Source organism: Chenopodium album, chromosome 3 (genome assembly GCF_948465745.1).
Source record: "Chenopodium album chromosome 3, dcCheAlbu1.1, whole genome shotgun sequence".
Classification (NCBI taxonomy): Eukaryota; Viridiplantae; Streptophyta; class Magnoliopsida; order Caryophyllales; family Amaranthaceae; genus Chenopodium; species Chenopodium album.
In genome coordinates this window covers 83,140,735-83,157,283 of record NC_137836.1, presented here as the reverse complement: position 1 = coordinate 83,157,283, position 16,549 = coordinate 83,140,735, and the positions used below count along the sequence as shown (strand labels likewise).

Below are 16,549 nucleotides of genomic sequence, written 5' to 3'. Positions count from 1 at the left end.
CCTTTGGGATACATCTCAGGGTCAAATAATGCCGTTTGAAACCATATATGATCATTATATGTTGTCATAAACGTCCGTGGTAAGATTGAGTTTACGAAATCACTTCAAGTTGTGAACGGGTAAACTGACCGTTAGAGGGCATATTGGACGGTTCCACAGACCCAATTTGATTCCTGGAGGATATTAGGGACCATGGTAAACATCTCGGAAATTTTATTTACGGGCGAAAACAGGTCAAAAAATTACAAAATTGAAGGCTATATAATCCACGCTTTTTGAGGAAAATTCAATGTTTTAGGGCCCGATGGCGAAAAGCCTTGAAACCCTTTGGAATACATCTCGGGGTCATATAATGCCGTTTGAAACCATATATGATCATTATATGTTGTCATAAACGTCCGTGGTAGGCTTGAGTTTACGAAATCATTACAAGTTGTGAATGGGTAAAATGACCGTTAGTTTAAGGGCAAATTAGACGGCTCCACAGATCCAATTTGACTTCCGGAGGGCATATTGGACGGCTCCACAGACCCAATTTGACTCCCGGAGGATATTAGGGACCATGGTAAACATCTTAGCAATTTATATTTCAGGCGAAAAAAGACAAAAAATTACAAAATATTTAAAAAATTGAAGGCTATAATCCACGCTTTTTGAGGAATTTTGAGGTTTCGTAGCCCGATGGCGAAAAGCCTTGAAACCCTAAGGGATACATTTCGGGGTCATATACTGCCGTTTAATACCACATATGATCATTATATGTTGTCATAAACGTCCGTGGTAGACTTGAGTTTACGAAATCACTACAAGTTGCAAACGGGTAAAATGACCGTTTAAGGGCAAATTGTATGGTTCCACCGACCCTATTTTAATCCCGGAGGATATAAGGGACCATAGTAAACATCTCAGCAATATTTTTTTCCACGAAAAAAAAGGTCAAAAAAAACTAAATCGAAGGCTATAATCCACGTTTTTGTAGGAAAATTTGATGTTTTGGGGTCTGGTAGAGAAAAGTGTTGAGACCCTAGGGAATATATCTCGGTGACATAAAATGTCATTTGAAACCATATATGATCATTAAATGTTGCCATAAACATACGTTATACGTTTGAGTTTACGAAATCACTTCAAGTAGTGAACGGGTAAAATGACCATTTAAGGGCATATTGGACGGTTCCAAAGACCCAAATTGACTCTAGGAGGATATTAGGGACCATGGTAAACATCACGGCAATTTTTATTTCCGGACGAAAAAAGTCAAAAAATTACAAAATTGAAGGCTATAATCCACGCTTTTTGAGGAAAATTTGATGTTTCGAGGCCCGGTGGCGAAAAGCCCTTAAACCCAAAGGGATAAATCTCGGGGTCATATAATGCCGTTTGAAACCATATATGATCATTATATGTTGTCATAAACGTCCGTGGTAGGCTTGAGTTTACGAAATCACTACAAGTTGTGAACGAGTAAAATGACCGTTTATGGGCGTATTGGACGGTTCCACAGACCCAATTTGACTCCCGGAGGATATGAGGGGCCATGGTAAACATCTCGGCAATTTTTCTTTACGGGCGAAAAAAGGTCAATAAATTACAAAATTAAAGGCTATAATCCATGCTTTTTGAGGAAAATTTGTGATTTCAGGGCCCGTTTGCGAAAAACCTTGAAACCCTTTGGGATACATCTCAGGGTCATATAATGCCGTTTGAAACCATATATGATCATTAAATGTTGTTATAAACGTCCGTGTTATGATTGAATTTACGAAATCACTGCAAGTTGCGAACGGGTAAAATAACAGTTTAAGGGCATATTGAATGGTTCCATAAACCTATTTTGACTCACAGAGGATATTAGGGGACCATGGTATACATCTCAGCAATTTTTATTTACGGGCGAAAAAGGACAAAAATTACAAAATTGAAGGCTATAATCCACGTTTTTTGAGGAAAATTTGAGATTTCAGGGCCGGGTGGCGAAAAACCTTGAAACCCTTTAGGATACATCTCGGGGTCATATAATGTCGTTTAAAACCACATATGATCATTATATGTTGTCATAAACGTCCGTGGTAGGATTAAATTTACGAAATCACAACAAGTTGTTAACGGGTAAAATGACCGTTTAAGGCATATTGGATAGTTCCACATACCCAATTTGACTCATGGAGGATATTAGGGACCTTGGTAAATATCTTATCAATTTTAATTTCTTGCGAAAGAAGGTCAAAAATTACAAAATTGAAGGCTTATTCAACGCATTTTGAGGAATTTCGAGGTTTCAGATCCCAATGGCGAAAAGCCTTGAAACCCAAAGGAATACATCTAGGGGTCATATAATGCCGTTTGAAACCATATATGATCATTATATGTTGTCATAAACGTCCGTGGTAGGCTTGAGTTTACGAAATCACTGCAAATTGTGAACGGGTAATATCACCGTTTAAGGACATATTGGACGGTTCCACAGATTTAATTTGACTCCCGGAGGATATTAGGAACCATGGTAAACATCTCGGCAATTTTTATTTTCGGGCGAAAAAAGGTCAAAAAATTACAAAATCAATAAACATATACTAAAAGCGAATCTTAAATGACACGTGTCAATGTACGGTAGAAAAAATTCCCGCCTAATTTTTATTTCCAAATTTCTTTTTTAATATAATTGATACTAATCTCTAATATTTCTTAAATTATTATTTTCATGGATGATTCTAATATACAGAGTATCTTTTTATTTAATATACAAGTCAAGATATGTACATGATATATCATCATTAACTATTAATAACAATAAATTTACTTTTTTATATTAATACAAATCTAAAATCGGGAAAAAAAAAATCAGTAAATATAATTTTAAAAATAAACTTTTTATACATAATAATTTATTATAATACTGATGTTAGTACAAACTCAAATTCAAAATATACTTATGTGTCTATTAATTTCATTTTATTTTGATAGATTTTGAATTAAGTAATTTAGTATTACCCGTGCATGCACGAGATCTAAACTAGTTGAAGGCTATAATCTACGCTTTTTGAGGAATTTTGAGGTTTCGAAGCCCGGTGGCGAAAAGCCTTGAATCCCAAAGGGATACATCTCGGGGTCATATAATGTCGTTTGATATCATATATGATCATTATATGTTGTCATAAACGTCCGTGGTAGGCTTGAGTTTACGAAATCACTTCAAGTAGTGAACGGGTAAAATGACCGTTTAAGGGCATATTGGACGATTCCACAAACCCAATTTGACTCCCGGAGGATATAAGGGACCATGGTAAACATCTCGACAATTTTTATTTACGGGCGGAAAAAGGTAAAAAAAATTACAAAATTGAAGGCTATATAATCCACGCTTTTTGAGGAAAATTTGAGGTTTCAGGACCCGGTGGCGAAAAATCTTAAAACCCTTTGGAATACATCTCGGGATCATATAATGCCATTTGAAACCATATATGATCATTATATGTTGTCATAAACGTCTGTGGTAGGATTGAGTTTACGAAATCACTACAAATTGTGAACGGGTAAAATGACCGTTTAAGGGCATATTGGACGGTTCCAAAGACCCAAATTGACTCTCGGAGGATATTAAGAACCATGGTAAACATCTCGACAATTTTTATTTCCGGGCAAAAAAAGGTCAAAAAATTACAAAATTGAAGGCAATAATCCACGCTTTTTGAGGAATTTTGAGGTTTCGGAGCTCGGTGGCGAAAAGCCTTGAAATCCAAAAGGTATACATCTCGGGGTCATATAATGCCGTTTGAAACCATATATGATCATTATATGTTGTCATAAACGTCCGCGGTAGGCTTGAGTTTAAGAAATCACTTCAAGTTGTAAACGGGTAAATTGACCATTTAAGGGCATAATGGACGGTTCCACAGACCCAATTTGACTCCCGGTGGATATTAGGGACCATGGTAAACATCTCGGCAATTTTTATTTTCGAGCGAAAAAAGGTAAAAAAATTACAAAATTGAAGGCTATAATACACGTTTTTTGAGGAATTTTGAGGTTTTGTAGCCCGGTGGCGAAAAGCCTTGAAATCCAAAGGGATACATCTCAGGGTCATATAATGCCGTTTGAAATCATTTATGATCATTATATGTTGTCATAAACGTCCGTGGTAGGCTTGAGTTTACGAAATCACTACAAGTTGTGAACGGGTAAAATGATCGTATAAGGGCATATTGGATGGCTCCATCAACCCAATTTAACTCCCGGAGGATATTAGAGACCTTGGTAAACATCTCGACAATTTTTATTTCCGGGCGAAAAAAGGTCAAAAAATTACATAATTGAAGGCTATAATCCACGCTTTCTGTGGATTTTTGATATTTCGGGGCTGTAGACACCTAAAAATGTCTCCCAAAAACCAAACCCGATGATGAACAACCTTTCACCGTCATTATTGGTCGGGTTGAGTATGTAATCTTTGGAGTGCTTAAATCCAAGTTCAATCTCAATACGTTTCATAAACCAAACCAATTCCTAGCCCATTTTCCCAAACCATAACTTATTTTCCTGTTTTCGTGCCTTTAATCCCAAAATAATTCATTTCGTGTCCATTAAAAATCATTCATTTCGTGTCCTTTTTATAAAACGTTTAGACCAGTTTATTTTGGTCCATAATATGGGTCTAATAATTTAATATTTGGGTGGGGCTTGAAAAGAGCTTTCCAACGATATATTATAAACCCAAATTTGAGTTATAACGAATAAGTTATGGCCAAAATACTAAATTGAGTCCAAACCGAACCTAAGCCCACCTTACCTACGACCCAATGATCATGTGGAGGGTCCAAAAGATTTAATCCCACTCCTAATCCAATTAGGATTAATTATAAGCTTCTATGAGTTTCTAAAATATCTTAATTATCCTTTTTGAAAAGATAAGATTAAAGAGTTTAAAATTGAATAAAACTAATCTTTTTGAAAGTCCTAAATTTATTCGAATTGAAAGATGTTCAAAGATATTCAGATATTATTTTCGTGCTTCATAGTTTTTATCTAAATCTTAGATGGTTGGATAGCCTTTGAAATTATCTTTCCAATGATATATTTGAGCTATAACGAAAAAGATATGATAGAAATACGAAACTCTATCCAAAAATGACACCGTCCCACTATTTCGGCCATATCTTTTATTATACAAAATATTTTAATCTGATTCTAATTGGGTTAGAAAGTAGACTTCAAGAGCTTTTCAACTATATCTTATTTATCTTATTCCGATTTCTGGATCAAAAGATATGATAAAAACAAAAACCGCAAAAACTGTTGTCTATCGCAAGAGTTTTATTCCGATTCGAACTCGATCTTTTCTTGATTCTTCGACCCTCTTTTTTCCCTATAAATAGAGGTCATATCACTCCTTTTTTAGTCATCAACAAGCTTGATCACCAAATCATTCTCTCTTCCTCTCTTCTACACCAAAAAATCATTCTTTCTCCCCTCTTTAGCCTAAATTTTAGCCACCATATTCTTCCATAATATTTCCCTTAAGCACTCTAAGGAGTCCATATTTAACCCGAGGTTCCGTCCTTAAACCAAGGCGCGGAAGGTATAAATAACTGAGGGTTCGGACCAAATCAACTCTACTTTTATTTAATTTAATTATTTTAATTTGTTTTATTTTTATTGAAGTTACTAACAATTTATTCATGATGTAGCAATTCAAGGAAACACCGAAAGTAAGTAATTAATATACTTAATTACTCTTATTTTTATTCTTGTTGCTATTATCGTGATTAGAGTTATGATTTGATTTTACTAACGCTATTATTGTTGAATTGCTTCCAATATTAATGTTTATTCTTATATTTATTATGATCACCATATTGCATGTTTAAAGGAAATATGTAATTGAAAATCACGCTTAATAAGATAATTTGGACAACCGGTTTAGGTTCCTTTTTAATCTTGTTGTTTAATCAAGTGATCACAATATTTTAGAATTATATGTTGCATTAATATTCAACCAATTTAGCATAATAATAGTTTGGAGCAAATTGAATCTTTGTTTGTATGCCTTTGAGATCGCAGGAATCACTTTTCACAATAAGAATCGAGTAGAGGCCAATACGGGCGAATGTGACTCCATGACTCACTTCGTACCATCATCCCCGATCCTCCTTTCGCTGTTCCGAACCATATGGAGTTAGTAATCTCATGGATTATGAATGGGGTGTAACCTTCACGGGTCAATCGTTGTTGCCTATCGTTGTCCCTTAATCGTGGTTGCCTTTTATGATCCGTGAACGGTTTACAAGTTCCTTAAAAACTTGTTGGCGGCTCCCTACTTTCCTTGCCCTTAATCGTGTCCCTAATCGTATATGTCACTTCCCACTTCCTATGAGTGCCAAGCATATTTACACCATGCTTTTACGTAGGCGCACTTCAAACGACGCCTACAGGGGCCCGGTAGCGAAAAGCCTTGAGACCCCAAAGGATACATAACGGGGTCATATAATTCCGTTTGAAATCATATATGATCATTATATGTTGTCATAAACGTTTGTGGTAGGCTTGAGTTTACGAAATCACTTCAAGTTGTGAACGGGTAAAATGACCGTTTAAAGGCGTTTGGATGGTTCCACCGAGCCAATTGGACACTTGGAGGGTATTAGAGACCATGGTTAACATCTCAGAAATTGAAGGCTATAATCCACGCTTTTTGAGGAAAATTTGAGATTTCGGGGCCCGGTGGCAAACAACTTTGAAACCCTTTGGGATACATCTCGGGGTTATATAATGCCATTTGAAACCATATATGATCATTATATGTTGTCATAAACGTTCGTGGTAGGATTGAGTTTACGAAATCACTGCAAATTGTTAACGAGTAAAATGACCGCTTAAGGACATATTGGATGGTTCCACCGATCCAATCATCCAATTGTACTCCCGGATGGTATTAGGGACCATGGTTAACAGCTTGGCAATTTTTAGTTCTGGGCGAAAGAAGGTCAAAAAATTACAAAATTGAAGGCTATAATCCATGCTTTCTGAAGAAATTTTGAGGTTTCGGGGCCCGGTGGCGAAACGCCTTGAGACCCTAAGGGATACATCTCAGGGTCATATAATTCTGTTTGAAACCACATATGATCATTATATGTTGTCATAAACGTCCTTGGTAGGCTTGATTTTACGAAATCACTACAAGTTGTGAATGGGTAAAATGACCGGTTAAGGGCATATTGGATGGTTCCACCGACCCAATTGGACTCTTGGAGGGTATTAGGGACCATGGTAAACATCTCGACAATTTTTATTTCCGGGCAAAAAAAGGTCAAAAAATTACAAAATTGAAAGTTGTAATTCACGCTTTTTAAGGAAATTTTGAGGTTTTGGGGTCCGATGGCGAAAAGTGGAAAAATTGAAGGCTATAATCCACCCCATTATTCGACTATAGGTTGGGTTCAGATCATTGTCGGTTAAGGTTGGGTCCTTGGGTCAGGTCAGTTTTTGACAGTTTTAGGGTCTCAATTCTTTTTCGCCACCGGGCCCCGAAACCTTAAAAATTTCTCAAAAACTGTGGATTATATAGCCTTTAATTTTGTAATTTTTTGACCTTTTTTCGCCCGGAAATAAAAATTGCCGAGATGTTTACCATGGTCCCTAATACCCTCCGAGAGTTTAATTGGGTGGGTTGAACCATCCAATTTGCCTTTAAATGATCATTTTACCCATTTTCGTACATGCCTCTTGTATTGGTTATAAGCTCTCACGAGGCCTTTACGTTGTCGGATAATGGTCATAAATGGGTCCAAACAATATTATATTACCCCGGGATTCATCCCGTAGTGTTCCGTGAAATTCCAACACCAGCTCCCGACACCTCCTAAATCGCTCTGATTTCTTGTATTATAGTATAGTTGTCGATTCGGATATTCAAGTCAGATTTGGGTTGGGTCAAATCATGTCTCGGGTTAAATTAGGATCTGGTTATGTCGGGTCAATCTAGCCTCATATTAGGTTCAAGTTCGGGTAGGGTCAATTTCAGTTGAGTTTATTCAGGGCCTTTCACCTTTTCGGATATATGTCGGGTTCAATTCGAGCCAAATTCAGATCGGATTCAATTTCAGGTTTGGGTTGTGTATGAGTCAGGTTTGAGTGGGTTAATAGATGGTATATTCGGGTTCGAGTTAGTGTTGAGTTGGGTTTTGGTTGAAGTTCAATTCCAATAAATATGGATGTGCTCAAGTTGAACCTATATAATTACGCCTTCCATAATTTGATTAGTTTTATCAAGATTTTATTAAACCTATATATGAGTAATAGAGAACAAAAGGTATACAAGCTGAATCGGATTGTGGGTTTACAGATTTGTACTAGTATATAAGTTAAACAAAAGGCATCTAAATTTTATTAAACCTTCCATGACTCGGGTACAAGTTCTAATTGGGTCGGGTACTAGTTCGGGTACAGATTATTGTTGGGTCGGATTAAATCGGTTGACGGTTACTCTCAGGTCGGGAGCAGGTTTGGGTTCAGGTCAAAAAGTATTGGATCAAATCGGTTATCGGTTAACATATGGTCAGGTTACAAGTCACTAGTTTCACCCCATTGTCCGGGTGCAAGTTGGGTTCAGAACATTGCCGGTTCAGGTCGAGTTCTCGAGTCGGTTCAGTTTTTGACAGCTCTATATGTAACTCCATTCCACGGATTGTTAATTGCTTGGACAGCATTGGAGGCATCACTTTCAACCTACTCGTGTATACGAACATACCCGAGCCTTTTCGCCAAATGAACCCCAAATCTGATGGCAAGAGCTTTGGCAATCTCTGGTACAGTAGCGTGCACCACCCTTACCAGCTATCAAGGAATGTTCTGGCACATCTTCTAAACTTGGCATACTTGCATTCAAACAAAATTCCGTAAATCATCTTGTTTTATTGCAACAAATGCTAAAGATCTGAAATGCAATTGAAAAATAAACAGCTTGTTGACATATGAGATGGTAAAACAGGTGATACTTCAACTCTTTTAAAGGGATGATTGCCCAAGTCTTGAAATAACGTAGTTTCAAAGTCATTCAAATTAGAACATTATTTCTGTCCAACCTGGACTACTTAGAGTGAAAACGCTAGCAATTAGCATTAATTAACTTGCTTAAGAAATGATGAAAATCTGAGTCGTGCATGAGAAATGATCAACACTGTCAGTACACTTCTCATAATCACATTATTCACATGAATCCTAAAAATGCCATATTCCTACTTATAATTTAGACAAAAGCTTCTAGTCTTAAACTATACAACAGTTGAAAAAACAAAATTGGAATTGGATCCTACATAATCTAACTATAATCAATTCTTAGACTTCTCTTTCTAATATATATCTGATTGCCAGAAATACCAGTACTTTCATCTCATCTTCTCTGAAAATTGAGGAATCTGATAGAAGCAATGAAGGCACCAGCAAACAGGAGCGTAAAGCCAAGAAGTACAACAGCTGAGACACCAATCATTCCAGGGCCATAGCCATAATGAACATCCAAATACTCCTTAATTGAGCCCTGAAACCCATCTCCAACAATGATAGTCTCAACATCACCAAGCTGTGAAGATATAATTCCACGCAGTGTCCACGCTACAGGACAGATGTAATAAAACCAAATCCACCACCCAGGAATAAACTACAGATAGAGAAACAAAAAACGGTAAGTGCAAGTTGCATTAAGATTTTTCTAGATTCCATGAACATTATGATTCAAGCAAAAAGGGGAAACAGAACTTACTCTTTTGGGAATGAGGAAACCTGAATACAGATTCCAAAGTGAGTAAAAGGATGAAGATATGACGGCTGACATACTCTGTGTTGGCGTTAAGCCAACACACATCATTCCATAAAAGGTAAAGTAAGTGAAAGTAAGGAAAGTGAAGAGAAGATAGAGCACAAATTTCCCTGCATAACAAACAATGAATTGTAGTTATAACCGAAGGATTGATACATGGGAAGACATCACCAAAATATTAAATCTCTGCATATTTAGGCCATTTACCAAATGCTAAAATTCAGTGAACAATTTATAAAAAAAAAAAAAAAAATTATATGATGCAAAAACAGTCAACTTACTTAATGTCCTTTCAAAACCAATCATGAAGTAAGTGATGATGCCATACGCCAATGTCTGTGCAGCAATATATGGAACTTCAACAAGAGCCTGATTCGAAACAAATGGAAGCATGTAAATAGATATATTCCCTGATATGTTAGATACTCATGTTCAGTTGTTTGATACTCATGCACCTGACTGAACATGAGTATATCATTTATGAAAGAATAGAGATATTGATTGAAAAGTATTCACCTGAGCAGCTGCATAAGCAAGTGGAGTGTACATTCCAGCTGCCTTTTCTCTGTAGAAAACTGTTCTCTCAGTGGAAACTACTGGTTGTACAGAAGAAGCATTGCTGACGCCCAAGAACAAACATGCAGAATGAAGGGCTCCCATGATTGTAATCAGGTTAATGATTGAATCCCTTGAAATTAGAACAGGTTCATAAGGAATCAACATAGGTATCCATATTGTAAAAAATTGGTTTGATATAATAGATTGAATTTATTCCAAGTGAAAAAGGAATCACCATTACTGATGCAGAAACTTTGGTAGTTTATATAAAGGATAAGGAACTCTTTGGAATCAGAAATCAGATACAAGAAGAAGAAATTTATTAGTATGAAAAGATGTTATAGCAAGAGAGGTATCTTACCTTTTTGAGCCAGCATCCCAAAATATAGAGCCAAGTACCAAGGCACAAAATGTAGTGAATAGGAATCTCACAGCATTATATTGAGGAGATCTCCAATACACAAGAAATTGCTTCTTAAGACAAAGCCAAAACTGTGATATGATATCTTGAGAGAATGTCGTATCAAATCGTAATGGTTCTGATCCAGGTGGTGGCATACTCATTTGCTCTATGAGAGCTTCTACCTCTCTGTAGTTGATACACAATGAGCATAAAACAAAAATATTATAGAGAACATAAATATTGAAGAAGCAACCGTATTTCAAAACAAAGGTAGCAGCCCCAATAAATTACCTGAACTGACTGGAATTTCTGTAAATGCTGGCAAAGTCTTGACCAAGTCTCTCTTCAACGGCAGGGGTGGTAATCTCAAGCATCCAAGTTGCAGGATTATAACCATCAGGAATTCGAGGGATTCCATTTATTCCCTGAGCAAGGAAAAGCACCCCAATTTTTCCATTTAGAAATATACACATAATTAACAGTAGTCAGTAGATTAATTGTATTTCATAATATCATAAAATCATACTAATGTCCAGTTTTGGTCACTGGAATAATAAACCCAAATTTGAAGGTACTGACACTTCCAAGGTTATTAATCAATAATCTCACCTGAAAATAGTCTATCATTATGCATGAGTGAACTCCAAGCTTTCCTCCATATATGACTTGTCCACCGCGTTTCATAAGAAGCAACTGTGCATCAAAATGTGAATGTCATATAGGTTTTCAAAGTTGCATGATTCTTTATTTGCAGATAAGAGAACGTGTATAGCCAAACCTCATCAAATGCTTCAAATATATCAATGCTTGGTTGATGTATAGTGCAGACTACTGTTCGTCCTGTATCAACAGTATTACGGACTGTTCTCATAACAATAGCTGCTGCTCGTGCATCAAGCCCTGATGTCGGTTCATCCATGAAAATTATAGAGGGATTTGCAACAAGCTCTACACCGATGGTTAGTCGTTTCCTTTGCTCTGTTGATAAGCCAGTAGTACCAGGCAATCCCACCAGAGCATGTTTAAGATTGTCAAGTTCCACTAGACTCATCACTTCATCAACAAACTCCTGCAACATCATAGTAGCTTACTGATTAAATTCAGGAACTAAAAAATTAGGAAGCCATGTCAACAAGTAATGTTCAGCAAGAGGACTAACTTTTTTAGTTTCTTTACTGATTTCTTTTGGAAGGCGAAGTGAAGAAGAGAACCAGAGCGACTCCTCCACTGTGACTTGAGGAGAATGTATATCATTCTGTTCAACATATCCTGAGATCCTGGCAAAAGTATGCTGCACTTTTGGATAGCCTGATATCCTAATGTCACCTTCTATATATCCTCCTGTCTTCCTGCCAGCAAGCACATCCATCATAGTAGTTTTTCCTGCTCCACTTGCCCCAACTAAAGCAGTAAGAACTCCTGGAGAGAAAACTCCACTCACATTTGAAAGCAGCTGCAACTTCTTTTCTGGTAGACCTTTAGCCTTCATGGCCTATACAATTCATAAAAAACATCAAATAAACCTGAGCTAATAACAATTATTTCACATCTAACATACAAGCATATGAAACAGGTGTCATTACCTTTGGCATGTCAACAAAGTAATTGACATTATGAAATGTCATACTAAGTGGTTGAAATGGAAGAATCATTCCCTTCTTAGAACCATTGTTCAAAGTAATCGCCACATCTTTTCCTACATAAGTACACACTTTAGGAGAATGCAATACTTTCAACAGTTATTATATATGCTTATTAAGCTAGAGGAGAAGATGACTGACCTTCACCATGTTCAGAATCATCTGAGACATCATCTGGGATCACGGTTTGGGCTTTTTTTAGTGCTGAGACAAACAGAAAACAACCCCGAATACAATTAATTTATATTCTAAAAGAAAGCAAGGCTTTGTTTTCAGCTCCTTCAAATAAAAGTCAACTCAAGAAAAAGAAATAAAGCATTAGGTGCTTACGATTCAGATAGGCCAAGGCTAGTGTAACAATGTTGTTGAACAGAAATACATACGCTAATAAAGCAATAATTCCAATCCAGTACCAATGGCCATCTGTTGGTATAGCATGCAACTCTAAAACATTCTGTCCAACTGTAGTGTTTCCTAAGGCCTGAAATGCACATATTAAGTTTATAAGTTTATTTGTTACTTGCTGGGAATTTTAAAAATACTCTGCAGACCAGAGATAGAAAAAAAAAAGATTACCTTCATCCATCTTGTCGCCGAGAATTCGTTCACAGATATTGCAGTTTGAGCGTAGGATAAGGGTGACACCCAGTATGCCCAAATCCACCATGGTTTTATCATAGCTGAAATGTAGATAAGCCAGTTAGGGTAGCTTTCCTTAAAATTACAGTATCTCATGTAACTTTTAAGATTCAAGTGGCTTACTTTTTGGAATAATAAAGCCACATAGACAGAGTATAACAAGCAGGGAAGCTGTAGAGCATATATTCGCAATGACCATATCTCTTGCCAGCGTAGCCACCATCCGGAAGAGACCCAATGCCATTTGGTGAATAACAAAAAGCAGCAGCATAAAACGAAAAAAGCTGTAGAAAGTAAGAAAAAATTAAGAGTAAATTGGTGTGACTTATTATACGAGACTATTTGCTTCTTCTGTATCTCGATGAAGTTTTACTGGCCAGGCATACCTTCCAGCTGCAGGTGCAAATCCAACCAGGTAATATACAACACACGACCATGCAACAGATTCAATGACAGAATACGGAACACGCAGAACCCAGCTTGAAAGTGACCACGCCCATGCAGGATAGAAGCAATTGTCTCTTTGCTTGTAAAAGACTGGGAGTCGAAATATCATAAGAGCCAGCTCCGAAAATCCATTAAACATCATATGTGTGATCCCATAGAAAAGGGATGCAAGATAGACATTTCCATAAGTCACATCTGTAGTCAGTAGCCTTGATTTTAAAAAAGTTGTTCCTGTTATAAATCCCACTAATATAACCTGCCAAATGACAATAGAAAGATAATTGGTCATTTATGCAAGAAACATTTGATACATGCACTATGAAAACAAAACATTTGATTACAAAAACAAGACTTATGTGGAAAACTGAAAGTACTACGGAAAATTGTTATTGACTAATAAGTATGTATGACTACCATGTTTATTATGAAGCAAATCATGAACTATTGTAATCAAGGTGCAATAGTTTAGATGTGCATTTATACCTGAATGGTTCGGAAAATATACAGGAAACTTTGCCTGCGTATCAGTAGAACTTCACGGGAGAAACATGCCTTAAAAAGCTCCCATTTTGGTAATGCAAACTTTGTTTTGGACAGAGCTAAAGGATGACTCCTTGTTTTGTCATACGGATCAGATAAAGTATATCCTACCATCTTCCCAAATCGAGAATTTCTAAATGCTTCAGCAATTTGTTCAGCAGAAATAAATCGGTAAGGCTTCGAAAGATCTGCCCAATATTGCTCTTGATCCTTCTTAGAGGTAACCTAAAAAGAAAGGCAAATTCAAGGGTTAAATAACTCAATGAACAAGCCAAAGTTATTTTTAAAGACAATTAATTGATAAAAATCAAACCTCCTGTAAAAAGTCTGCAACACCCTTACGAGGGGGCAAGCGAAATCCTAAAGATTCAAAGAAATCCAACACATCTGCACGAGGACCATGATAGACCATATGACCTTCTGACAAGAGCATCAGATCATCAAAAATGTCAAATGTCTCAGGTGCTGGCTGAAGTAGAGCCATGAGCACCGTCCCATCCATTTGGTGGACAAAATTCCCCATGCATTTAACAATCTGGAATGTAGTCGAGCTATCTAATCCAGTTGATATTTCATCCATGAAGAGTGTTTTTTTCGGCCCAACAATCAGTTCTCCTGCATTAGGTGAGATAGCATCAAAAGATTGCAAAGCAATGCATGCAATTAGGAAAAAAAAAAAAAAAAAAAAAATGTTGACAACTAGTAGAGTCAGTTGAATGAAAGAATAGACACCTGAACTAACTCTCTTTCTTTGACCACCCGAAACCCCTCGATTCATGTCATCACCAACTACTGTATCAGCACATATATCAAGGCCAAGAACTTTGAGAAGGTAATCTGTCGCAATGCTGTGCTTTTTTCCACCAACTGATAATGCCTGGAGTACATGTCATCAAATAATTACATTATTAGTAAACTCCTGAGTCCTGAGCTTACTCTCTATGTAAGGGATAGAGAACAAGGTCATTTCTAAAACACAACCTTCATATACGCATCTATTTCTGGGTTCGGATGTATATTTGTTTCTTTCTCCAATCGAATAAGTTCCTCCATATATCCTGCAAATCACATACCATACTCAATACTTACAATTGCGAGAGGATAAAATAATTGACTCAAAACCTCAAGCATCTACTTGTTACTTTGTTCTTTGTTTACCATCTAGGACACTAAGAACACACAACACTGCAAGTAAAACGAATTTAAACACTACATAGACTGCAACCACATGTTAGAATTTTCCGAACTTAATTAGTATTGTTACAGCATGTTACTTTCAACATAAATAACTTCGACCACCACTGCCATGCACTGATTTGAAGTTGCAGACTTTACCTGAAGCGGATTCGCTTGCACCTTGACATCTAGCAGCAAAATCAAAAGTCTCTCTCACTGTTAACTCACCAATGTGGTTATCTGTTTGACTAATGTAGGCTGAAGTTCTTTGCGGACAAAATTCACTTAGCTCATGGCCATTATATGTTATATTTCCACTTTTCTGCATACAAAAAAGTCGAATAGGCCATAAATTAGTCTAATTCACAAAATTAATCAAGCAACAAGAAATACTGAAAACCTCAATTAGTTTACTTATCCACAATTCCACATAAATATTTCAATAACAATTATAAACAACAAACTAAGATATAGATGAACAGTCACATGCATTGCAGTATACTAAATAATGTAAAAAGAAATACACCCTCCGCCCTCTTTTATTTGTCCCATTTGGATTAGTTACTTCATGAACCAAACTCGAATCATAAAGGAGGTTCGGGGAAAACAAAAGGGGACGGAGGGAGTAATTCGCATTAAAAGGATTATGCAAATTTGATGAGTAATATAAAATGCTTCCATTTCTTACCTAAGCATGTACAGTCATACTAAACAGTATTTAAATCATACTGAACACAAATATAATAATTACAGTATTATAATAAAAGTTGAAAATCATAGAATATGATTAAAGAAGTAATGTTGACCTTTAAAGAATTGTCAAGCTTTCCAGCAAGAGCTAGTAGCAGGGTAGATTTGCCTGATCCAGGAGGCCCCAAAAGCAATGTCATCCTGAAATATACCAAAAGTAATCAATTAAATAATCAAATATGATAGATAATTAATACCAAAATCAATTTCAATTCCGAATTATTGTTAGTATGACAATTTTTCTGGATTGAATTATGGGTTTTAGTGACCGAATTCGACAATAAAAGCTCCAAAAAATGGAATTTTTACAGTCGAATTCGACCAAAAATACCCATCGTAAATGTCGTCGGAGATATGCGATTGCCGGAGATAGAAATCGCCGCCGTACTTCAGCGGAGTTGTCGAAAGTTGCCGGCAATCGGAATTAAGAGGGGAAAAAAGGGGGTTAGGTTTTTATTTCTATTTTGGGTTTTAATGACGGAAAGCAAAAAGGGTAAGACTTTTTATTCTTTTGGAGATAAAAATCACCTATATTTATTTTTGTTGGATACATGATTAACATAAACTTAATTTTTTTTTTAATTA

General features: G+C 36.4%; 1 protein-coding gene across 1 annotated transcript; it reads right to left on the bottom strand.

Annotated features, from left to right (window-relative positions):
* Nucleotides 1-9,092: 9,092 nt before the first annotated feature.
* LOC145620357 (ABC transporter G family member 31-like) lies at nt 9,093-16,120 on the bottom strand. Its single transcript, XM_081675025.1, has 21 exons — nt 16,021-16,120; nt 15,374-15,536; nt 15,020-15,096; nt 14,771-14,915; nt 14,352-14,653; nt 13,982-14,263; nt 13,438-13,754; nt 13,175-13,335; nt 12,989-13,092; nt 12,743-12,893; nt 12,554-12,616; nt 12,356-12,468; nt 11,932-12,264; nt 11,551-11,841; nt 11,382-11,465; nt 11,064-11,197; nt 10,731-10,958; nt 10,328-10,499; nt 10,093-10,180; nt 9,755-9,921; nt 9,093-9,652 (listed from the first exon to the last, which is right to left on the bottom strand). Exons 1-21 carry the CDS (start codon nt 16,102-16,104, stop codon nt 9,386-9,388), a joined length of 3,726 nt encoding a protein of 1,241 aa, XP_081531151.1. The 5' UTR covers nt 16,105-16,120; the 3' UTR covers nt 9,093-9,385.
* Between the last annotated feature and the right edge of the window lie 429 nt (nt 16,121-16,549).